Consider the following 24,780-nt stretch of genomic DNA (forward strand, 5'->3'; position numbering starts at 1 on the left):
GCAGCAGAGTCCATGGGACTTTAGGGAACTGCTTCAACTCTCTTGGTTAGCCCCTTCCTTTCCCACAAATTCTAGCTTCCTTAGTCTCCCCAAGCTAAGAACTGTGTTTTCTCCCCTCTCTGGTATTATTATATTATGTATTCTTTGAGCTTTCTCTCTATGCTGGGGTCAGGAATAAGCTCTCAGGACCAACTGTGTTTGTTTTCTTCCTCCACGCTGCCTGTTTTCACTATCTGAGGAAGTTGTTTTCTACTTACTGATGTTGAGAGGAAAAGTTTGGTAGTAGTTGTCACAAAGGTGTGAGGAGTTTCTGGGGGTGAATAGTGAAAGCTGAGATGACAGATACTCTGTACATTACAGGCAATGCAATGGCATGAAGGCAGTGCAGAGATCCAAGGAGAAAAGCAAACCAGTTATGAAAATTCCCAAAGGAACAGTAGTTATAAGAGGGGGGCTTTTAATCTCAGTTCAGAAGTAGTGATCAGCCAGGCAGTGGGGAAGCATGCCTTTAATCCCAGCACTCGGGAGGCAGAGGTAGGCAAATCTCCGTGAGTTCAAGGCTAGCTAGCCTGGTCTACAGAGTGAGTTCCAGAATAGAGGGGACAAGAAGGACATACTGATTTTACTCTTCCAAGGTGACATGATTTGAATATACAGTGTGCTGTGAGAGTCATATAGCTCAAAATATTAACAATTCTAAAAATAAGAATGCTCCCCAGTATCAACAATTTTTGGCATGTGTGCAGGTGTACATGCATGTGTGTGTGTGTGCGTGCGCATGGACACACACAGAGACAGACAGACAGACACACAATATGTATTATCTCCCTCAACACCAATACCAGTCCTGGGGAAATAACAGAAGCTTAAATATGAAGGTAGGGAATGAATCGATTTTGTAACTTGAGATTGTAAGAGGAAGAGATCACAGGAAATAAATGTACATTTGGGAGTTAGGAAGTAAGGACAACTATAAATGGTAGGTTTCCATGAGGATCTTACAGTGTAAGAAGCTAGGATGCAGAGAAAACAGAAAGGAAATTGACAAGGCACAAATATTTCACAAAAGGCAAAATTATGTTATAAATTCACTGAAGACAATAAGAGTTTATATACAACAATGTATATATTTTATATATAACAATCTGTATATTGTTATATATATGATTTTATGTAGCCATAAAAATAATCATGATACTTCTGGGTATATCTTCAAAGAATCAGGTTATCTGGATATACATGCTTACAGCTGTGCTATTTACAATCGCTAAGTGAGAGTGTCAGTGCCTGTCAGTGAAAAACGGGTAAACATAATGTGGCACTTATACACAATGAAGTTTTGCTCAACATCAAGGAATGAAATTATGCCACTTTCAGGAAAATGAATGGGGCTGGACACTGTCACGTTGAATGAAATAAGGCAACCTTACAAAGACAAGTATCCTTTGTTTTCTTTCATGGGGGACATGAAGGTAAATGGGTGTGGATGGAGACAAAGGAAGGATAAGAATGGTAAGTGATGGGGTAAATATGATCAAAGCATATTATGTGCATGTATGAAGAGGCCATAATGAAACCTAACAATGTATACAATTAGCAGACACTAAAACATAACAAAAAAGACAGTGACAGATAACTACAGAACCAATGCTTTATTTTCTATTTTGCCAATTAATTACTGTAAAATTTTAAATTCCAAAGTGACTTCTGTCACCATATTATAATTATCTGGGCTACATCTTCCTGCCATCTGCTGGTGTAGTTTAAAGCAATAAAAATGGATTTTAATTCATCCTTAACAAAATATAATTAGAAGGATAAATCATGAGAGAAAAAAATCATGTATTTTAGAATTAATCATTAAATTTTCATTTATCTGCTATTTCTGGTTTCGGGTGATCATGCTTCTCATTATTGTAAGTAATCAACAGCTGATTATATATTTGAAGTTAACAACATATTTGTACGCAGGTTGGGTAGGCATTATAAACAATCAAGAATGGATTATATTTAAAATTAACATTAAGTATTTATAAGGTAGATTAGATAGGCATTATCGTCACCACTGTTTTGAGGAGAAAGTTAAGAATTCAGAAAAGTACTTGCTTATCAGAAATCTCATAGCTGTCATATGGGGCTGAGTTAAATTTAACTCGGGTCTTCCCATGCTAATGCTACAGTCTTTCTGCTGTTGTACTCTGACAGCGTTTAAGACCATTACAGAAGACAGTCAGAGCACAGACACGTGTTTAAGTAGCAGTTACACTTGAAGTTCATCCATCTCACTGCTTCTTTGCTTTTATATGTTCATGTCCCAGAGGCAGCCTTCACTCCAGTCTCATAATAATACTTATTCCTAAAATTTCATTTGTATTTTAAATCTCTTTACAGTCCGCTGCCTGGGCCTGTAGTTCTTTCCCTAGCTTCCTTCCTTAGCTAAGTCATTCACATCCTTCAGTGTGGCCTCCCTCAGGCCTTCCAACGCAACAGCTCAGGTGGGTTGGGTACCTTGCCTCTGATTTCTCATATCTATGCACTTTCTTTCATGTCACAGGACATTCTCACTCACTTCTGTGTCACTCCAGCTAAGGCTGTACCGATGTGCTGGGCGGTGGTGGCGCACACCTTTAATCCCAGCACTCGGGAGGCAGAGGCAGGCAGATCTCTATGAGTTCGAGGCCGGGCTGGACCAACAGCCTCCAAAACAATACAGAGAAACCCTGTCTTGTAAAAACCAAAAAAAAAAAAAAAAAAAAAAAAGGCTGTACCGATGTACACGCTGCCTCAATGAACTTGCTGAAGTAATGCACCAGTGTCAGATACTATTTCCTAAACGTTTATCATATAAGTACTGCACCACAGAGTTTTTACTTATAAATTCAAAGTCATTACAAAAATACCATGAAAACCTGTTTTTGTCTCCTTTCACAATGAGAATTAGAATCATAAATATAAAAAAAAACCCATGTTTGTTTAAATAAGGTAAAACTAGGACTTACTCACTTATTTAAAGATTTTTGAGACAGGGTGTCTATCATGTAGTCCAGGTAGGCCTCACACTCCCTATTCAGCCAAGGGTGATCCTCCATTCCTGATTCTTCTGCCCCTGCCTCCCAAGTGCTGGGGTAACAAGCATGTGTCTCCATGCCCAGCATAAAGCCAGCATTTCTATAGAGTCACTGTTTGCATAAAATACAGTCTATTAGCAGGGATCATTTAAATTCATGTGAAATATGAACACAGTCAACTTAAACTTAGTATTCTGTGATATTCCACAAAAGAATGACTTAGTTATGCTGCACAAACTTAATAAATTTGACAAACGGTATTCTAAAGAGTTTATGTAAAAATGTTTGAGATGAATCTGACATTAAATGTTTAATGCAGATGGGCTAGGTATCTTGCCATCTTTTAATGTTCCTACAGAGCAATTTGTAGGAACAATTTGTAAAAATGTCTAAAATGAATGAATGTACATCATTACATAATGTGAACTGACTATATTTGCTAGTACAAAGAGAAAAGTCATAGGTATTAAAAATTCATAAAAGATTATACTCTGGGTATGTGCTGTTTATGCAACACATTTAATGCCTAAAGGTTAGAAAAGATACCAAGCTAATATAAATTACAATAACTCTGGATAACTTTGTTAACATCAGCCAAATAAGAAAGAAAATAGCAGAAAAAGAGATTGAATTTACTAATAAATAGCATCAAATATATATAACACAAAAAGTTAGAAAGACAAATCCATCATATATAATATATAAAATGGTTTTAACGTATTTTTAATTTTTATGAATCAATTATTTTTTCCAGTCTGATCAGAGTTTCCTTTCCCTCCCTCCTCTCCTCCCAGTTCTCCCTCCCCCACGAATTTTAAGTATATAAAGTACTAGGCACCTGAAGTCAGCTTGGGCCGGTGGACTTGTATAAAACACCACAGCTTCCTACTTTTCAAGTAAGAGTCTTTGAGAAGGACTCCCTTTTCTTTATGAGTTACCCAGTTTTAGGTGCTCTATGATAGCATCACAAAATGAGTGAAGACGGGATATGCAAGCTTGTATTCCTTTATTCAGCCCATGTTCCCCAAGTAGCTATCCTGAGCAAGGGCTGTGATACCCTCAGTACAAACAGGGTACTTCTTTTATTAGCCTTATTTAGATAATACACCCTGGCTGGTTTTTTTTTTTTTGGCTTTAACATAAAACCAAAGAAAAACTTACGTTTGAAGAGAGCAAAATGAATTTTATTTTTATTATTCACTTTCGAGACAGGGTCTTACTATGTAGCTCTGGCTCATTTGGAACTCACTGAGACCTTTCTGCCTATGCTTCCTAAGTGCTGGCATTACAGGCATGTGCCACCCTGGCACATTAAAAAAATATTTTCCAGATAGCATTTCTTGTAGCCTTGCTTGTCCTCTAACTTGCAATATACCTAAAACTGACCTGTGTTGAAATTACCACCATTTAAAGGTATGTATGACCAAAGATGGCCCTAATGGGCTTGAAAACCGAGATTCTATAAAATCTTTGGTTGAAAATGCAGATAACGGAAAATCATACCTTTATTTCTCATTTAATAAACAATGACTCTTAATCAGAATCCCTCCTCTGAATATTATGGTTCTGACCAATAGTAAAAATCCACTATAAAATATATGTCCATATATAAAAATATATGTAAAATATAACTTATAGCTGGGTATGGCAGCATAATCTAACTTGTTAGACACTGAAGAAGGGGACTCACTTGAACCTTTGAGCTTGAGGCCTTATCTCAAATAACACACACACACACACACACACACAATTTATAAAGGGCACTTAAGAAACAACTGCACAAATTGCTTTGTGCAATATTACAGCATTGTATTTCAAGATGCACCCCCACCAAAGGAAAAGCCAGTACCTAAGATGTGATGTATCTGGGAAACAAACCAAAAACCAAACTAAACAAAATATCCCAAACAAAAAAAAACCCATATCTAAAACAAAAACAAACAAAACCATCAAGTTTTATTTAGACAACAAGCCCACCACATACCAAGTTAATTTGTAGTTGACTTTGCAGCAGTAGAAGACATGCTTCAAGTCAAGCCAGTCACAGAATAGCTGTGAAATAAGGCAACGACATTGAAAGGGTTGAATGTTCTTGTGAAGATTAGAGATCTCAAAGACGTTCTGCATATTTGTCATGGACTCTTACATAATACAAAGAAAGCTTGTTATCCAAGGCCATTAAAGTAGGGATTAAAATTATATTCAAACTGGGCAGTGGTGGCACACACTTTTAATTCCATCACTCAGGAGGCAGAGGCAGGTGGATCTCTGTGAGTTCGAGGTCAGCTTGGTTTACAGAATGAATTCCAAGACAGCCAGGGTTACACAGAGAAACCCTGTCTCGAGAAAACAAACAAACAAACTTAAAAACCCTAAAACAACAACACACACACACAATTGTATTCAAGGAGGTAATTAGGATTAAGTATGATTAAGCATGGAAGAACTGCACTGGAATTGTCTCAGATCATTTTGGGATTCTCCATCTTCAGTATCTATCTCCTTTTGTAAGCTTTCTCTATGCTTCCAGAGAACTTGTAGGTACTTGCTCCAGAGCATGGACCATACTTTACTAATGAATATTCCTAGTGTCTAGCATATTTTCACTGTTTTAATATTACACACAGATCACAAACTATTGGAGCAAAGTTCATTGGAGTTCACTTTGTCCTCCCCAGAACACAGAAGAGCTACCAGGGTATGATGATGATACCTTAGTAACTGCAATCCCTCCCTCCCTTTCTTCTGTCTCCTTTTTGAGCTAGGGTTTCATGCAGCCCTAGCAGGCCTTGAAATGATTCTCCTGCTTCACCTCTCCTGCTGGTGTGTGCTATCACACACAGCTTCTTGTCATTTGGAATTTACTTTTTAAAGTATCTCTTTTCACTGCAAGTATCAAAATTAACAAATTTCCCATAGATGATTTCTCTTGGCATTAGAGAACACAAGTGAAAGAAGCACATTTAAAATACTGATTTTAAAATATGACTTATAAAGCCGGGTGCTGGTGGCACATGCCTTTAATCCCAGCACTCGGGAGGCAGAGGCAGAGGCAGAGGCAGAGGCAGAGGCAGGCGGATCTCTGTGAGTTCGAGGCCAGCCTGGTCTACAAGAGCTAGTTCCAGGACAGGCTCCAAAGCCACAGAGAAACCCTGTCTCCAAAAACCAAAAAACCAAAAAACAAAAAAACAAACAAACAAAAAAACCCCAAAAAACAAAAAATATGACTTATAACTTGAAAGCAAACTTTTAAAACTAAAAGAGCAGAAGCCATGAAGAATGGGGTAATCTTGAACTAATGATCCTTTGATTTTTACTTACTGAAAATGTGGACTAAAAGAGATTTTCCTGATCTAAATATGCTTTAGCCCAACCTAGGGTACAAAGCTGGCATCAAAAGGGAATTTCTGTTAGCTTCCCCTGACTTTCCTGGAAGCCTTTTTATTAGGCTTGATGTTTCAGCACCAGGAAGGCAGGGTGGGAGTGACGCTTTGTAGGTTTGCTTGCATAAATGTCTGTGCACCTAGTCTATGCCTGGTTCCTGTGGAGGTTAGAGGAGGGTGTTGGACCCCTCTGGAGCTGGAGTTACAGGTAGTTGTGAACTACCCAGTGTGGGTGTTGGGGACCGAACTCGGGTCCTCTGCAAGAACAAGCACTCTTATCACTGAGCCATCTCTTTAGACCATTTTTAAAAATATATTTTTAAATTTTTTAAGTAATCTAGGTTTGCCGATCATTTATTCCAGTATTTACTTACAATCTTTTGAGTATTAGGCAATTATTTTCTGACTTGCTAGGAATAAAGTTATATGTTTGAGTGAACTCAAGCCTTTTCTCTGAAGCCACCCCTTCCCATTGGCATCGTGGAGAAAGGTAACACAGGTGTTAGCTGACACCACAGCCAACTGCTTTGGAAACATATATTCAGTTTGTCTCAGAGCAAGGTTTGGGGCTGCAGAGAGGCTGAAAGGGAGGCAGTAAATGAAATATAACCTTGAAATATTGAAGTGCTCTTGGAGTTCAGAGCTCAGGGACCTCATCATACTTCACTGCTTTAAATATTATTCGTGTACAATGTCACATTTATAGATCTGTATCTCCAGGCTGGACTCCTCTGAACACCATACTCCTGTATCTGCCCCTTTGACCCTTTCAACCTAATAGGTCAGATGTCTGATGGGTACTCCAACCCTCACACGTCCACCCTGAGCCTCATGCAATCTTCCACGTCTCCCGGCAAAGGTCAATTTCTCCCTTGCAGCTGCAGAGCCGCGCAACTTTGTCCTGATACCCTCAGCAAATCCTTTTAGTTGCACTCCCTTCCCAATGACCTTGAGGTTAAGATCCACTCTGAATTTTTGTTTAAGTTTTTGCCTTTACCCTGTCCTCAGTCTCCAGTGACCCTATTATAATCTACATCAGGTTATGACACTCTTCTTCTCAAATCCAATGCTTTTTATTCATCCCGAGTGTGATCAATGTTCTTTAGTGGTCCCCAACCCCCAATTTTTTCTCCTTCAGAAATACTGGACTCCTTCCTGTTAACCATTCAGTGCCTTTGCATATGCCATTCCCTTTGCCTGGAGTGTTCTTATGTCAGTTAATAAATTCTTGCTTCTTTCCTACTTTAGGTAGTTATGCAAAACCACATTTCTCAGTGAGGCTTTCCTTGGCTAAGGATCTAAACTTAGTATATTCCTTTCGCCCCTTTGCCATTTTCTTCGGAAGCACTTAACCTAGCACACAGTGTGGTTTGCTCATTTTCCTGACACTGTCTCTCCTTCTGTGGCATCATGAAGCAGGCACTTTTGTATGTATTTTTTCTATGTATGGGAGAAACTGGTATGTGGTTTAAATGCAATAAAAATGAGTTGAATGACTGAAAAGAATGAGTGATACATAAAAAAATAGGAACGTAAAATACAACTAAAGAAGGTCTGTAAACTAAACATACAAAACATTGTCATGTATTTTCATGGAACTTTGTCTTTATCTTTCCTAAGAACAGGCTTGACTTCTCTTTTCTTTGTAACATGAAACCCTTTTAAAGACAGGGTTTCATGTAGTCCAGACTGGACTTAAACTCTGTGTGTAGCTAAGGATGACCTTGAAGTCATGATTCTTTGCTCCCACTGCTCAAGGGCTGGGTTACAGGTACGTGCCATCATGCCTGACACAACATGAAACCTTAGACATGAGTGTTAAATAAGAAAGGATAATGATAAATACAGATGGTTATTAAACAATGTTAGTTGGATGAGCTAATGAGTTTTAAAAATTATTACTACATAGAGTTTGCTACACATAGAGAACTAAAATTAAAAATGAAAAAAATGTTCATTGATTGGATTAGCAGTGTTTGGCACACAGTAATATATAAAATAAGTTGGACTTGGATGCCTTCCAAAGAGGCTCAGTTAGGGAAGCAGTTTTATTTCTAAAGTGATTCTATAGTACAGGCATGATGTCTACGCTGAATATGGTTAAATGCAGGAATGAAAGGAGAATAATGAAGATACTATTTTTAGTTCTGAAGATCTTTAGTTGTTATTCCTTATCAGTGTCCAAGATATACAGTGAATACACAGACTATAAATCTCCACACAGACTATACAAAAAGGCAGAATGACAGGAGGAAAGATAACTCTGGGAGACCTGGACTCCAGCCTTCATTATGCCTCCAACTGGCATAATGATCAGGGGTGAGCTATTTAAGCTCTTGGTCACCTCATCTGCAAATGTGAGGATTGACTGTAAAGACCCAAAGGTTCCCTAAGTGATAGTGGATGGTTATTCGATGCCCATATTACAATGTAGGTAAAATGTTCTCAAGAGATATTCATATTCTAATTTCTGCAACTTACAAATACATTGTATACCAGCAAGGGAATGTTAAGGAATAAGCTAATAAAAAAGTATAAAGGAAGATTATCTTGAGTTATCTGGCTGGGATCAACGTAGTCATAAGGATTCTTTTTTATTTACTATATTTATTTTATTTATTTACCATTATTTTTATGTGCATTGGCATTTGACCTGCATGTCTGTGTGAGGGAGTCAGATCCACTGGAACTTGAGTTACAGTTGGTGCTGGGAACTGAACCCTTTGGAAGAGCAGCCAATGCTCTTAACAGCTGAGCCATCTCTCCAGCCCCCACAAGGGTTCTTACAGTGCATATAGAATAAGAGTCAGATTGATGTCATCTTTGGCTATGAAGATGAAGGGGCCCTGACCACATCAGTATAGAGAAGCTACAAAAGTGAAGAAACTAAATCCTTCCTATATCCCTCAGAAAGGAGGCCCACCCTACTGACTCCTTGAATTTAATTCAGTGAGTGCTAAGCCAGGTACATGACCTCCAGAGTTGCAATAATGCAGAGTGAAGTAAATCTGTGGCAGCTTGTTTAAATAGCAATAGGAAAGTGATATGTCCACGACACATCTGTAACCAACAGAGTCAGGCCCAATTTTACAGCATTCTGAGCACAAATCCGGAATTTTGTAGGAAAAAAAAAAAAAGACCAACCATCTCATGGAAACTTTTTACAATAATCTGTGGAAATTAGTAGTCTAGGGAATAGTCATTAGTTAATTCATATGAAAATCAGAAACTCAGATATTTTATAAAGAAAATGGCAAGAGAAATTAGGGCATTTAAAGTTTCTAGGCCCTGGCTTACTTACCTCTAAACTGAGGGGCTGGGACCAATAGCCCCTAAACTTTCTCTATTTTAGAACTAAGATTTGAAAATCCTAACATCAGCCAGGCAGTGGTGGTGCATGCCTTTAATCCCAACACTCAGGGGGCAGAGGCAGATGGATCTCTGTGAGTTCGAGGCCAGCCTGGTCTACAAGAGCTAGTTCCAGGACAGCCTCCAAAACCACAGAGAAACCCTGTTTCTGAAAACCAAAAAAAGAAAAAAAAATCCTGACATCATAAGGTTAGCCTGTCACTGCTTATCCTGGAGTCTGAGGAGCAGTCACCATAGAAGGTGTCTGCAGTATTTGCTGGTCAAGATAGACAGAAGGTGCTGGGCTGAGCCCAGGACTTTACACATGCACAACTGAGTAGCAACCCTTCAACTTGGTATGTTTTTGATGGAACTATTTCTAAAGCTAAACATATTTCCGGTTTTTATATAAAATGGATATCACATTTTATCTTTTCTTCAAGAACCATCCCTAGGATTATCAGTTACTTTTGATGGGCTCCAAGACGATGGTACTCTACACACAGGGGTCTGTCTGCAGGCTTTGTGTATGACTTGGGAGATAGGAAATACTTTCACATCTCTAAAAGGTTGCTTACACAAGTGGCCTAGACCTTCATGATGTACCAAACTTAAACATTTACTACCTGGAGCTTTACAGGAAGGTGTGTTGACTTCCCCAGAAACATGCATAAGCCTCCTCAAGTGTCTCAAACTATAATTATATTGTCTGTCACACACACACACACACACACACACACACACACATACACACACAAATCATGTCTATCTTGGCATAACTTATGACAAGGTAGCAGCTCAAATATTTCTGAAAAAGCAACATTTAAAAATTAGAGACAGACTAGGTGTAGGCCTATAATCCCAGCTACAGCAGGATAACAAGGTCAAGGCTTGCCTGAGTTAGCAGTACAAGTCTAGCATGGCAACTCAGTGAAAGGCCGGGAGTGTGGTTCAGTGGTAAAGTGCTCGCTCACTTGGCATGCAAAGGACCTGGGTTCAATTCCAGCACCACGCAGATAAAAGCATGTAAAACTTAATTATTTGAGGTTCTCTCGCTGTTGCTACAATTTAAAAAGAATGATTATGATTTCCTTTTTTAATCATGTGTGTATGTGTGGGTTTGGGCACAGGAATGCAGTGTCCTTAGAGGCTACACGCTGGATTACTGGTCCCTGTGACCCAATGCCACTGCTGAGCCATCTCTCCAGCCCCTGCAACATACTGTCTGAGGTTTGTCAGCCACACCTGCCTCTACCAGTCTCCTTTCTGGTCCCACTGGGTAATTTGATAGCATCTATCTCTCTCCTTTCTGTCTATGGTGTGTGTATGTGGGCATCACACATGAGGAAGGAAGTCAGTTTTTGTCCTTGCACCACAGTGGGCTCCAGGGGCTGAACTCAGATCATCAGACTTAGGACAAGTACCTTTACCCCCTAAGCCAGGGCCTCTTTAATAAGTCTCTCATGTATGCTGACCCCCAACCACAAAATTGTTTTTGTTGGCTGGGCAGTGGTGGAGCACGCCTTTAATCCCAGCATTTGGGAGGCAAAGGTAGGCCAATCTCAGTGAGTTCCAGGACAGCCAGGACCACCCAGAGAAACCCCATCTCAAAAAAATCAAATTATTTTTGTTGTAATTTCATAACTGTAATTTTGCTACTGTTATGAATCGTAAATACCCAATATTTGGACCCCCAAAGGGTCACAACCCAGATTGAGAAACACTGTTCTAAGCCATCTTGATGACCCCGATGACAATTTATAAATGTTTTGGCAAGATTAAGTTGAATAAATGAAGACCCAGGAGCTATTTTTTTAAAGTAGATATAGGTAGTTTGGCGCAAGGACTTGGCCACTGTGATTACACCTAGGCCTTATTTCAAGGCTCTCTGTTATCGTTTGGAAAAAGATTTAGGGACAGATGAGGTCTGAATCGTGGCATACTTAATCATTTAAAAATGATATTAAGTTGCATTGTATTAGAAATGTGGTCATTAATATAAACAGAATTGGGATGGTATGGATCTTCTTGGAATATTTGAATTATTTTTCTACAACACGTATACTTTTATGCTTAAAAAGCTGTTTTCATAAAAACAAAGATGACAAATCAGAAGGATCTCTCTTACAATTTAACTCAACTATTTTCATTTAGCATATTTTTCTCATCACTATCTGATCATAGTTTTTTGGTAGTTACAATTCTTTTTTTTGTTTTTGTTTTTTTGGGTTTACCACAGGTAAACGGCTCATTTCTACAAAAAACTGTCTGCAGGAATGCCAACAAACGACGGAGTGAAAAGGTGTGTGCCTTTTTGCCTCGACGCCTTATTTCACACGTGTTCAAGTCGAGTGACACCCTGTTGGGGCTGGTTGCCCAAACACTTCTTGTTGTCCTCACAACCCTGTAGGGTGGGTGCATTCTCAGGGGCTAGAATGTCACGGGGCAGCCTAGCCCCAAACCAGGTGCAGGTGTTTGGGGAGGGGTGGGGGTGTCTTTCAGCACCAGAGCTTTCATTCAGTGGCGCCCAGTCCCTTCCTTGCCTCGTCGCTGACTCCCACAGACTTGAATTCCGCCTTTTTTTTTTTTCCACGTCTGGAGTGGGCGCTGCGGACACCTGCAGCTCACAGCAAAGCTCCACGGTGGGTGCCCACAGATCCGAGGTCCGGGCTCGCCCTCCCGAGACCCCGCACTAACCTGACCAGGTCGGTCATGCAGGAACCCACCACCACCACCGCCGCCTCCACCTCCTCCTGCCAGGGCCTCCTGGGCTCCCCGGACGCCGCCATCTCTACCTTGCTCGACCCGGACGCTGCCCTTTGCCCTCTGCCTGACCCCGTAACCAGAGACGCCGCTCCTTCCTCCCTAACGACGCGGCCGTCCCCCTCGCCTGTGTGGGTCGCCCACCCGAATGCCCGTGAAACCTCCCCGGACCCCCGGCTGCTCCCGGTTCTTCTAGGAACCATGTTCCCGCCCCGCCTCACAGCACAGGGCTCAGCCGCCGCGGAAAGAGTCGGCGTCGCTCGCCCGACTCGAGGCGGCAGCCGCGGGGAAGCTTCAGGCACTACCGGGCCTGCCTTCCTTAGCTTCCGGCTGGGCTCGGCGCGGGGCACGCGCACGCCCGCCCGGCTCCGGAGGGGGCGGGACGTCCGGGGGAGCGCGCACGCATCCGGCCCGCGGTTCGCGCGCAGGTCGGTGCGTCGGTCGGGGGCGCGCTCGGGTAACCTGTACCCCGTCTAGTCGCCGGTTACTGATCGGACTGAGTTCCAGGTACCTGGACCCGGGCTGGTGCGGGGAGGTTGGATCTCAGTCGCACAGGTGGCGCCGAGAGCCGTGTTTGAGTGTGGCCAGAGAGCTAGCCTCTTCCTCAAGAGGAGGCCCGCGTTCCAAAGATGCCCTGCTCGCCCCCAGCACGCGGATCCCCCAAGAACGAGCCCCCAAGACCCGAGGCTTCTCTCTCTCCACACATCTTGCTCGCTCCTGGTCCCTGAGGAAGCCTGCTTCTTTTGCGCTTGATGGGGGGAATCATACAATTTGGGAGAAAGGGTTGGACCCCCTTCAGGTTTTCCTCAGAATGGGTGGCCGTTCGTTCTTTGGATCTGGACCGGTTCGCCCTCCCCGTCCCTCCCCGCTGTTGCCCAGTGGAGAAATCGCTCCCCCCACAGTAACTTTCCTTGTGCGCCATATGACGTGAACGTGATGCAGCAGGAGGCCACGCTTTTCCGTTCCATGACGTCAACGGGGCACATGTTTCCGTGTTTGTCATCCTCCTAATTGCAAGAGCCTGATCGGGGCTTTATACGTTTTTGTATTCCCCAGATAGCCAGCCCACTAAAAGACCTCATGTGACCTTACCTTGCGGCAGCAGGTTTCTATAAAAGTATATATTTGCATTTTCCTCCTGCAATACGTCAAAATCAGGAAATACAATTTGCAAAATAAGCATTCATGAAAGACTGGCCACCAAAAATTCCTGCCTCTCGGGGATCCGTTATGATGGTGCCATGTGTAAAAGAGGGTGTGTGTGTGTGTGTGTGTGTGTGTGTGTGTGTGTGTGTGTGTGTGTGCTTTCAACCCATATCCCTGCATATAGTACCAAAGGCCCATCATTTTTTGGTTTTTCAAATTCCTCATTTTGGAGTCAGTATAGTTTTCTCTCTTTGTTAGAGAATTCATACTTCACCACCGAAACATCTTTAAGCTGCACAAAACCTTGCACTGTCAAAAAAAACTGTATTATGGCTGCTCTGGAAATAAAGATAGAAATCCATTCCCTCAGGTGTGATCCTAAAGTCTTGACACTTGCTGAAGTGGGATGGGTTGTCATAATCACTAGCGTGGTTTGGCATCTGGAATAGGTTTGTTTCTTTTGGCATTTAGCTAGTGAATCATTCAGGCTAGCATCAGCACCGACCGGGTCAGCCTTAGCCTAGCTGGTTTCTAGTGTGCAAATTCATGACCGTGTCTTCCTATTTAACACAGTGTGTGCTTCAAAAAATCCACCTTGATGCTTTCTTTAGTGGCCAAGGAAGTTAATGCTTGAGATGAAAAATAGGAGTAGTGGACTTTGAGAGAGGTCTGGACTTGAATTCTAATCCTTCTGTTTGCTCTGTGTGTGACATTAAATAACTTTGTATTTATAAAATGGAAGCAATAGACAGTAAGAAACTACTGGGTGGGGAGTGGATAGCTGTACAGAAAGGGAAGTAACAGAGAGCTCATGTGTGATTTTAGAATGTGCTGGTTTTGTTTCTCTTTCTTAGAAAATTTTTGAGGTAAAATAGTGGGTACTGTGAGAAAAAAAATCAAGACAAAAATCAGTTATCGCCGGGAGCAATCTTGTGTTTGCTTCTTCCGGAGGACCATTTCTGTGTTTTGCATGTGATGTACGTAAGCATCCCCTTCAGGGACTGTGACGCCGGGGGTTGAGATCAGGTGGAAGTGCTGCAGGGTTTAGAAGGAAAAGTCTTCCAGGCAGTAGTGTGGGCAGTATATCATTCAGAAAGCGTTTGCCCTGTCAGCTGGGAAATGGGAATCAGAAGCCTACCTTACCCAGGTTGTAAATGGCAACCCTGCATATAGATGTGCTTTATGAGTGATGAAGTGCCATAAAATGTATATTTCTTTATGATAGACAGTACAGCAGAGGAAACATTCACTCTTGTGATGGTGTATTAGAGCGCTATGGGGAACTCATCTACCAAGGAGTTAGAAAAGACTCATTTGGAGACTAAAGTATACAGTATGAAGCTTTACCAGTTCAGAAATATTTCTGGGTGGCACCATGGTATTTTTTTGGAAAGATCTCTATAGTTATTCCTTTACAACTATCTAAAATGATAAAACAAGTATTCAGTTTAGCAGTAAGTCCTTATGTGCCATAGTGTGTAGAAACTAGAAGCAGAACAGCAGGTACTCATGATTGTAACTGAGTGGAAATTAATTGGCTTTCAATGTGGGATTAACCCTTCAGATTGAGAAAGATAATGATTATTTGAATTGACTTATTCACCTCTGAAGTAGCAGCTTTCATTTAGAAGTCTATTAGGAATTCACGCACTCTCTCCTCCAGCTCTAGGAATATCCAAGTACTGTTGATGTAATTTATTGCTTTTATATCATCAAGTGTAGAGATGGTCATAGTGCCTGAATCAAAGATTGAAAAGACTCAATTAGTTTTTGCTAGTATCTGGACAGGTCTATGTTTTTTTTATAATTTAAGTGTTAAGTACATTTTTTTTTTGCTTCATTTATTCCTCAGGTTCTTCTGTATCTATCCCCCTGTCGTGTGTGTGTGTGTGTGTGTGTGTGTGTTATATGTGTGTGTATGGTGTATTCATCTGCATATCCATTTGCCTTGTGTGCACCTGTGCTGGTTAGAGATCAGTGTCAAGTGTCTTCCTCTCTCATTCTCTACGTTAGGGTTTGAAACTCTCTGTCCGACCTTGGAGTCCACTATTTTGGCTAGACAGTTTGGCCAGGGAAGCCTAGGGATCTACGGTGATTCATCCCCCAGTGCTGGGGTTCCATGTGTGCCTCTGGTTTGACTTTTTATGTGGTTGCTGGAGGTCTGCTCTCTTGCATCTCCATGCATGATCAGCAAGCATTTTATTTTGCTCATTGAACACTTTAATCAGGTGCCTCCCACCCTGTCTCCATTCCTAAATATTTTTTCAGCCTTGCTCCCTTGTTTATCTATTTAAAGTAATTTTAGAGTTTATTTTTATTAAATCTATTATTTGAGGCCATATTCTGAGCATGGATCTTGGATATGGACTTAGCTGGCATCTGTGGTCCTGGCCAGCAATTAATAAAGCTTGTTTCAAATTTGGCTAAAAAAATCTATTATTTGAAATTACTACTTAACTTATTTATTATTAAATATTATCGTTAAATGCATTTGTTACATGTGGAAATTTCATGTTGCAGTCTTTGTTGGGGAGAGTTCATGTAAACAGGTAGTTATAACCCGCCATGGAAGGACTTATTAAGAAAGGGATGGCACTTATAAAATGATCTAGTAAGTAACAGTTGGTTGTGCTTGCTTTTAGAGTTTTGTTTGTTGTTACCGTTCAAGCTCTTTGTCCTTATTGGGACACAGGGGTACCTCACTCAGTGATGTGTTTTTTGTGTGTTACGGGGACAGGACTGTCTTTTAGGGAAGGCTTCTCAGTGTCAACACATGCAGCTGTGCAGCTTAAGGGGATTGTGGTAGCGGAGGGTCATCTTTGGGAAGGAGGGGATTGTACATCAAGGGTTCCTTTCATTCCTGAAAAGCGTGGAACAGCCCATGCCCCAAGTGTCTGAGCAACAGGGATCTGGTTTCTTCTGGAAGACTAATGGTAGAGCTGTTACTGGGTCACAGAGTGCTTGTTCACACGAGAGTTCTGAGCATCATACTAGCTTCCAGGAAGCTTGCTACAGCTTTATCTCCATACTGTATTTGGTAAACTGATCACCTTTCTTTCTTTCTACTTCCAGTGGTGACTTATAAATCAAGTTAAAATGTCTCCAGAAATTGCCTTGAACCGCATCTCTCCAATGCTGTCCCCATTCATATCTAGCGTGGTCCGAAATGGAAAGGTCGGACTGGATGCTACAAACTGTTTGAGAATAACTGACTTGAAGTCTGGGTATGTACTAGAAGTAACTCAACTTTTTCTTTACAACAAACCTTTCTTACTGGATTCATAAAAATTGACCATCACAGGTAGCTTTCAAGTCATGATCGCATTACCTGCTGATCCAGTTGAGTTAGAGAAGTGTGTGTGTGTGTGTGTGTGTGTGTGTGTGTGTGTGTGTGTGTGTGTGCTGAGGCTTGAACTCAGTGTCTCACACATGCTGGAGAAGAACTTGACCACAGAGTTACATGCCAGTCCCCAATTAATGCTTCTTGTGGTATAAGTGTGTGTGTCAACATGTGGGCATTTCCACTTTCATGGACCAAGATTAATCCAGAATGCTCATGGGAATGCTCATGTATTTTTTTCTGGCTTATCTCTTTGGGTTTTAAAACACGTGTTTCTCCTTCACTGGCTTGCTTTTGTGCTTACTGCAATCTGACACACCTGGGTTTAAAGATGCCGTGTCTGACATCATTTGATAATCTCCCTTAATACAAAAAATGACAATAGCTAGCCAGAATGAGTCATTCTTCACAATGGGGTTAAAATGTCCACTCTCACACCTGGATATGTTGTATTAAAAATATGAAACAAAAACCCCAAACAAAACAAAATTAAAAAAAAAAAAGAAAAAATAAGTGGAAAAACCTGCCATACATTTCACTTGGAAATAAAATTAGATCCACAGAAAAGATGGAAAATACCTTAGGAAACTGCAGTAGTAATCTTGGTTCTCAACTTGACAGACCTAGGAAGAGGGGCTCTAGGTTGAGGAATTGCCTCCATAAGATTGACCTGTGGGCATCTGTAGGTCATTTTCATGACTGTTAAATGATGGAAGAAGAAGGCTCAGTCTGTGGTGGGCGGTGCCATCTCTGGGCATGTCAGCCTGGGCTGTATGAGAAGTGTAGTTGAGCAGTATCCTGGGGAAGCAAGCCAGTAGTCGGCATTCCTCCAGGGTGTGTGTCTCAGGGCCTACCTCTGGTCCTGCCTCAGTCCTGCCCTGGCTTCTCTCAGTGATGGATTAGGGTCTGTAAGGTGAGATAAGTCCTTCCCTTAAGTTGTTTTTGTCCAGTGTTTTTTTTTTTTTTTCAGGGCATCAGAAATTCACATTGTTTTAACATTATTAGTCATTTTGTAGTTCTTATTTGAGTTTGGCTGTTTTCCTCTTTCATGGACCAAGAGTAATCCAGAATATGAATTGTATTTAATTGTTAAGTGTCTTCATTTTCCCTAACCTGTCTTTAGCCTTTCTTTGCTATGAATGACCTTGGCATTCTTAAAGAATATTGGCTACATACTTTGTGATATGTCCCTCTATATGTGTTTGTGATGTGTCCCTCTGTACGATGCTTCTCTTACATTTGAGTCAGAACTATATCCCCTTCCCCAGGAGCGCTATAGCCGCATTGGTCCACCTCAAAGCATCTGATACATGCCAGGATGATGTTCATGTCTTTTTATGTGACCCTCCTGCCTCAGCTTCCTGAGTAACTGTGGTAACCGACACCACACCACTCAGCCATGCAGCCAGGAGGTGACACCACAACACTGCTGTGCTGCCACCCTATGCTTGACACTTTAGGCACATTCTATGCATTTTCAATACACGATCATCTCAATTTCTGATGTGGTTGGTGGGGTGTGCCCTCGTTGGAAGCCAGGGAGTAAATATCTGTTGTTATTTGTGTTTGGGAGGTTTTTCAACCTTCCTGCCCTCACCATGTTCAACCTTCCTGCCCCCCCCCCATGTTTTTTTCTCACTAGAAATGTCACCTTTCTTTTGTGTGTGTGTAAGAACAAGCAAACGAGGTTTTATTGAGAAGTACAGTAATAGCATCAGAGGGAAGTCCAAGAGATGGTTGGCCTAAGAGGTTGCATTCTCTCTTAGTTATCCTTGTTAGGTTCTTTTAACTTCATGTTTTTTTACATGTATCTATTTATATTTCACCTGTCTATGTATGCAAACATGCATGTATCACAATGCACCTGTGGAAGTCAGAGGACAACCTGAGTTCTGAGAATTGATCTCAGGTTGTCGGGCATGGATGACAAGTGCCATTTAACCCACTGAACCATTTCATTGAGTAGCATTTCTCTTTCTTTTAGACCCATATTGCTCAGGGTTATGGGTTGTAATTGGGATCCATATTTCTGATTTCTGTTTACTCCTCCATGTAAGGCACAGTACACAGAAAGTATCGTCCGAAGAGATGTTTTGGAGGTTATAAGAACAGTCTTGTTAGGAATTGTAGTACCTACCTTGAAGAGATGCTATTGAAGTACCAGTTTTCTACATTTGACTGGTAGGCAAGGACCAAATCAAAGCAACATATATGTGTCTCTCTCTCTCTCTCTCTCTCTCTCTCTCTCTCTCTCTCTCTCTCTCTCTCTCTCTCTCTCTCTCTGTGTCTGTCTCTGTGTCCCTGTCTGTCTCTGTCTCTGTCTCTGTGTCTCTCTCTCTCCCTCTCTCTCTGTGTGTGTGTGTCTGTCTCTGTGTCCCTGTCTGTCTCTGTCTCTGTCTCTGTGTCTCTCTCTCCCTCTCTCTCTCTGTGTGTGTGTGTGTGTCTGTCTCTGTGTCCCTGTCTGTCTCTGTCTCTGTCTGTCTCTGTCTCTGTGTCTCTCTCTCTCTCTCTCTCTCTCTCTCTCTCTCTGTGTGTGCCTGTCTCTGTGTCCCTGTCTGTCTCTGTCTCTGTCTGTCTCTGTGTCTCTCCCTCTCCCTCTCTCTCTGTGTGTGTGTGTCTGTCTCTGTGTCCCTGTCTGTCTCTGTCTCTCTGTCTTTGTGTCTCTCTCTGTCTTTCCCTCTCTCTCTCTCTCTCTGTGTCTGTGTGTGTGTGTGTGTGTGTCTGTCTGTCTCTGTCTCCCTCTCTCTGTCTCTCTGTCTCTCCCTCTCTCTCTCTCTCTCTGTGATAATTCTACCTTCCTTCTCTTATGGACCTTGGGTTTTTCTGTGTCCTTTAGGACCATGTGCACTTCTACACTCCATCACTAGGCCATCAGTCTCTTAAGAACAGAGATCTTACTGAACTTACTTGTATGTCTCTTGAGTTTGCCATGGTGTCTCCCACGCATAATGTGATAAATAGGGGTGGAGTGAGTGGGTGGATATGATAGGGGTCTGACAGAGAGGTTACTTAGTTTGGGAGTCACAGTAGTTTTGTTCTGGAGGCTTGGAAGGCTTTTTATTGTCTTGATAACGTATTTAAATTCTATCACACATCATTCAAAAAACTGACATTCCCTGACAAGTAAGCGGATGCTTCTGAAATTATAGTAAAAATATATTACAGTATTACATTTATTTCTTTAAAAATTTACATTTATTTATATCTTTTAAATTTATTTCATTTTATGTGTATGGCCATTTTGCCTGAATGTATGTCTGAGCACATGTGCTTGTCTGATGCCTGCAGAGATCAGAAGAGGTTGTCAGATCTGTGGAACTGGAACTACAGTATGGTGCTGGGAACCAATCCTGGGTTCTCTGCTAGAGCAGCAAATGTTCCTAATCACTGAGCCATCTCATCAGCTCCGGATTTATTCTTTTAGGCAGCATGTATAAGGAAACCCACAGGGGCCACTGTTAGTTACAGGGAATCATCTGATGAGCATTCTACAGGTTTATTAATTCTCTGCTGTGTGGTAACTTGCTCACAGGCTTGTGTTATTAGCAGGATGCCGTACTTGGCCATTTTTAGTGAGTTTTGTAATCTTGATGATGTCTGAATGTCTGCTCAGCGCTCTGTAATGATGCCTGACAAGTATAACGGAAAGGCAGAGCAGCTCACTGCAGCCTGTGGCAGCCGAGCCTTCATATCCCTTTTCGGCATTTTGCAGTGACTCAACCCCATTGGCACATGGCTGTGTTTGGGGCATCTGCTGTGACATCTCATCCACCCACAACTACCTGTTGCATTTTTTGGTGCATGTTCTGAATTTCGTTTCTTAGTTAAAAATAGATATCCTCAGTGTAAGTACTTGATTACTAAAGAGGGTAATTTTAAAAGATGAGTGGTGTGCGTTCTCATGATTGAGCTCAGTTGGGCTGTGTCTGTCTCTGGCTTTCTTAGTCTGTCTGGAGGGAAGCTGCTGCTCTGGAAGACAACACACTAAGGTGGCAGTTTTAGTACTTTAGTGTGTAGATGCTCACTTTGCTCTTCATGTTGCTTTCTTTTCTCTTTTGATCTCATTCTTCCTCATGTCTTCATTTTCTCTCTCTATATATAATACATGTAACATGTATTATATATGATTATATATATATACATATATATTTTCTCACTATATTTTCTATATTGGCCTCGAATTCACAATTCTGTTCAGCCTTCTAAGTGCTGGGTTTATAGTCAATACTATCACATCTGGTTCTTTTAGTCTTAAGCTGGTAACATTTGTGTTTATATCCATAGTTCTTTCATTTGAACTGGTATATCATAGTGAATATGTCTCCCATTTTAAATTAATACCTTTTATTTATTCTTTGACGATTTCGTATATGTATACAACTCATCTTTATCATGCACACCCATAACAACCGTATTCTATTCCCCACAAACACTCCTCAGCATGTCTCTCCCACTTTAAAATGTCCTCAGGTTTTAATTCATCATTAAATTTTTTTGACAAAGAGTACCACAGTGAACATTCTGTTGTGTCCATACAAGAAGATGCATATGAGAACATTGTCTCAGGCGGTTTCTCAACCTGGGTATGTTGATCTATTAGTGTTGTAAAAGCAAGACAGTGAGTCATAGCAACATTCAAGAAGGGAAAAAGAACAGAGTGGAAACTCTAAGAATATGTCATATGTAGTAAGGATCAAGAGTATTTGTGAACTTTCAGTAAAACAAGTGTAAGTGTGACGATGGAAGCAGTCTGCTAGCTGCTCCTTGATGGTCTATTCCTAGGAATACAATTACTCAGACTGTATGCAGCTGTTTTGTTTTTGGCTGTAGCCACATAGTGTCTGTTTCCTTTTACCAGAAAGGTAGGAGAGTTCCTCTTAGTCCGTGGCTTCACTCTTACCGCTGCGCTAGTTTGTTTTCCGTGGCTGTGATCAGACACCTTGATTGAAGCAGCTTAGAGGAGAAAGGGTTTATTCTAGTTTCTTGTTCCAGAAGGATGGAGCAGTCATGGTGGGAATCATGGGACAGGTGGGGAAGGTATGGTGGTAGGAGAAGGAAGCTGCCTGGTCACAGTTCATCAGCTCTCAAGAGACGGAGAACAATAAGTAGGAGCGGGCTATGAAATGTGAACCTGTCTCTAGCAACACACTTTGTTCAGCAAGGGTTCAGCACCTAAAAGTGCCATGGTCTTCCCAAATGGTACTCCCAGCAGGGACCAAATCTTCCAACACAGGAGCCTACGGCAAACATTTCACAGTCAAACCATGGCAGTGATGTCAGACCTAGGTAGTCAAGCCAGTCGGTGTGAAATGACATTTCATATGTGTTAGCTTGTATTTCTCTGATCAATAATTTGGGAGCTGGCACAGAAGTCTAAATTACAGATGATTTTCCTTTTGAATTTTGGAGATACCCAATACACATATTGTCTTAATGTCATGCAGACAGTGTTCTGTCTTATTTCTGTAAGGATATTAATTTTGGTGAAACTCTCTTTCATGTGAATGGCTTTCTTCAAGTTGTTGACTATTGGTAGTCCATATTTATTAAAGAATGTGACTCTAAAATGCATGTTTTAGGAAGCTCTTTGAGCATGGATGAGTTAACTATTGAGTTTCACTGCAGTGCTACTAGGCAGCAGTTGGGCCTTTGTATGGGATGATTACTAGATTTATTGTTTGAAGGTCTTTCTATAGGCTATAAAATAAGCCCATGTGGATGCATGCTATATTTATCAGCAAAATTCCAATTTGTAGACCAAAGAGTATGCATACTTTCAGGCTTTTGATAGCCTTAATCCAGTGTATATTGCATACACTAAGCACTCACATACACACACCAGAAAGTGCATTTTAAGTTGCTCTTTTTTTTTTTCCTCTGTGAGGCCATGGCTGTCTTGGAACTTAACTCTGTAGATCAGGCTGGCCTCAAACTCGTAGATCTGCCTTGCCTCTGTGTGCTGGGATTAAAGGCCTGTGCTACCACTGCCCAATAGCAGTATGTGAAACTGCCACTTCCTCTACATTCCTAGTTTTGATATTCACGAAGTTTTAAAGCTTACTTGTTAATTTAATAGATAGACATGGTACTTACTAAGTCATTTGCTTTGTCTTAATTGTTTACGTGTTTGTGAGAGAGAAGAGAACAAGTGGGGTATTGTCTTTTCCTTAGTAACTTATAAAACCCTTTGTGTGCTACCAAAGGTAGCATTCTACATAATATTATGCCTGTGTTCCTCCCAACTTTTCAGTGTCTTTTAGTTAAGTCTTGGTTTATATAATATGGAGAAGCTCTTGAGTGTTTTCCGTTTTTGAAACCTTGATAAATGTATCTCATGTCGGAGGAAAGACGCAGAGGGTGATAGTAGACAGTGCATAGCTTCCCCCTTCCTCGTGAGGCCACTGCTCTTACTGCTTTCTTTTACTCCTTCTAAGTACTTTCTTTGCATCTCTAAGCCTTCTTGTTCCTTCCTATGTAAAGCACTGGCCATGTTGGATTGCTATAGTAATGGCCCCTGAAAAAATTGTGGCTTCCTTTATCTGTTGTCCTTTGAGTGTAATCTTGCCTTGTGTATGGTCAAGACCCTGTTTCCTTACTTCTTTTTAAAAATATTTTAAAGAAAAATCTTTATGTGTTTGCATATGGGTCTGAGTGAGTGTATGTATGTGTGTCATGTGTGTGCAGGCAGAGGCCAGAAGAGGGTGTCAGCTCCCCTGGAACTGGAGTTCTGGGTGGTTGTAAGCAGTCTGATGTAAGTCTTAGAAACTTAACCCCAGGTTGTCTGCAAAAGCAGCATGCATTCATCTTTGCTGAGCCACCTCTCCAGCCCATTTCTTTACTTCTTTAGTGTGGGGTTCTTTGTGACTTGGATTTTACTAACAGAATATAAGAAAGTGATACCTAACCTCTGAGTCTTGGCCTTAAGAGCCTGGCAGTTCTGTTTCTACCCTCTTGGGATACCATGATTGACATGATCATGGGTCTCCTTGAGAAAGATTGACCCATTAATTCCAGCCACTTAGCCAGTCTTCATCCAAGGCCTGTTTGGAGAGCATGCAGACTGGAGGAAGGAGTTTTATCCAGGAATGGTAGGTATAAGTGGTGTTGAGCTCTGCTAATATGAGCACGGGGTGTGGTAGAAGTTCACCTAGAACTTGGTGCTTAGCTATGTTCTACAAACAACTGGATACTTGAATGTGGTGCTGATTTTGTACTGATTTTACCAAGTGCCCTTTAGGAAGATTTCTTTAGGTGTTTCTAGCTAGAAGAAACATAGGCTCTATACTTCTTATGCTCTTTTCTTCCTTCCCCTTTGATCTTTATCCCAGTAGCTGTCTATCTTGCTCTATTCTGATTGTACATGTAATTTTAATTAAGCCATTTATGGAGCTTTTAATACTTAAAGGTGCTGCCATAGCCAGGAATGATGCACTTTTGTAATCCTAGATCTAAGGAAGGTAACAGAATCTAAAATTCAAGGCCCCCTAGGTTATAGAGCTAGGTCAGGCTCGGCATGGGCAGCTTAGTGGGATCACATTTCAGAGTCAAGGAAGAAGAGCCTGTGAGACAGCTCAGTGGTCAGATAGAGTCTAAACAAAACCCCAGACAAAACAGTGCCTTTCTGAACACAGTTGTCTTTTAATTTATATCTTATACTTAGGATTTTAAGTGGTAGTATTGACCTTGATTCAGTAGACCCTGAAATCACTCACTTGGGAACTTTTGGGACCAG

General features: G+C 41.3%; 2 protein-coding genes across 4 annotated transcripts in view; one reads left to right on the plus strand and one right to left on the minus strand.

Moving 5' to 3' along the window:
• Rbks (ribokinase) overlaps positions 1–12,780 on the minus strand; it is an 82,976-nt gene extending 70,196 nt beyond the window's left edge. Inside the window, exon 1 of the mRNA XM_005073564.4 lies at positions 12,497–12,780. Coding sequence (XP_005073621.2) covers positions 12,497–12,765 — 269 coding nt within the window. The 5' untranslated portion in view covers positions 12,766–12,780. The remainder of the gene's footprint in view (positions 1–12,496) is intronic.
• A 137-nt stretch (positions 12,781–12,917) lies between these two features.
• The window catches only part of Babam2 (BRISC and BRCA1 A complex member 2), a 391,454-nt gene continuing 379,591 nt past the window's right edge, over positions 12,918–24,780 (plus strand). For 2 of the 3 annotated variants that reach the window (XM_040730653.1, XM_040730654.1), the window contains exons 1-2: positions 12,918–13,069; positions 16,781–16,932. In XM_040730653.1, the coding sequence (XP_040586587.1) occupies positions 16,805–16,932 (128 nt within the window). In that variant the 5' untranslated portion in view covers positions 12,918–13,069; positions 16,781–16,804. 3 annotated transcript variants of the gene reach the window in all.

This window comes from Mesocricetus auratus, unplaced genomic scaffold (assembly GCF_017639785.1).
Source record: "Mesocricetus auratus isolate SY011 unplaced genomic scaffold, BCM_Maur_2.0 Super-Scaffold_100024, whole genome shotgun sequence".
NCBI classification, from domain to species: domain Eukaryota; kingdom Metazoa; phylum Chordata; class Mammalia; order Rodentia; family Cricetidae; genus Mesocricetus; species Mesocricetus auratus.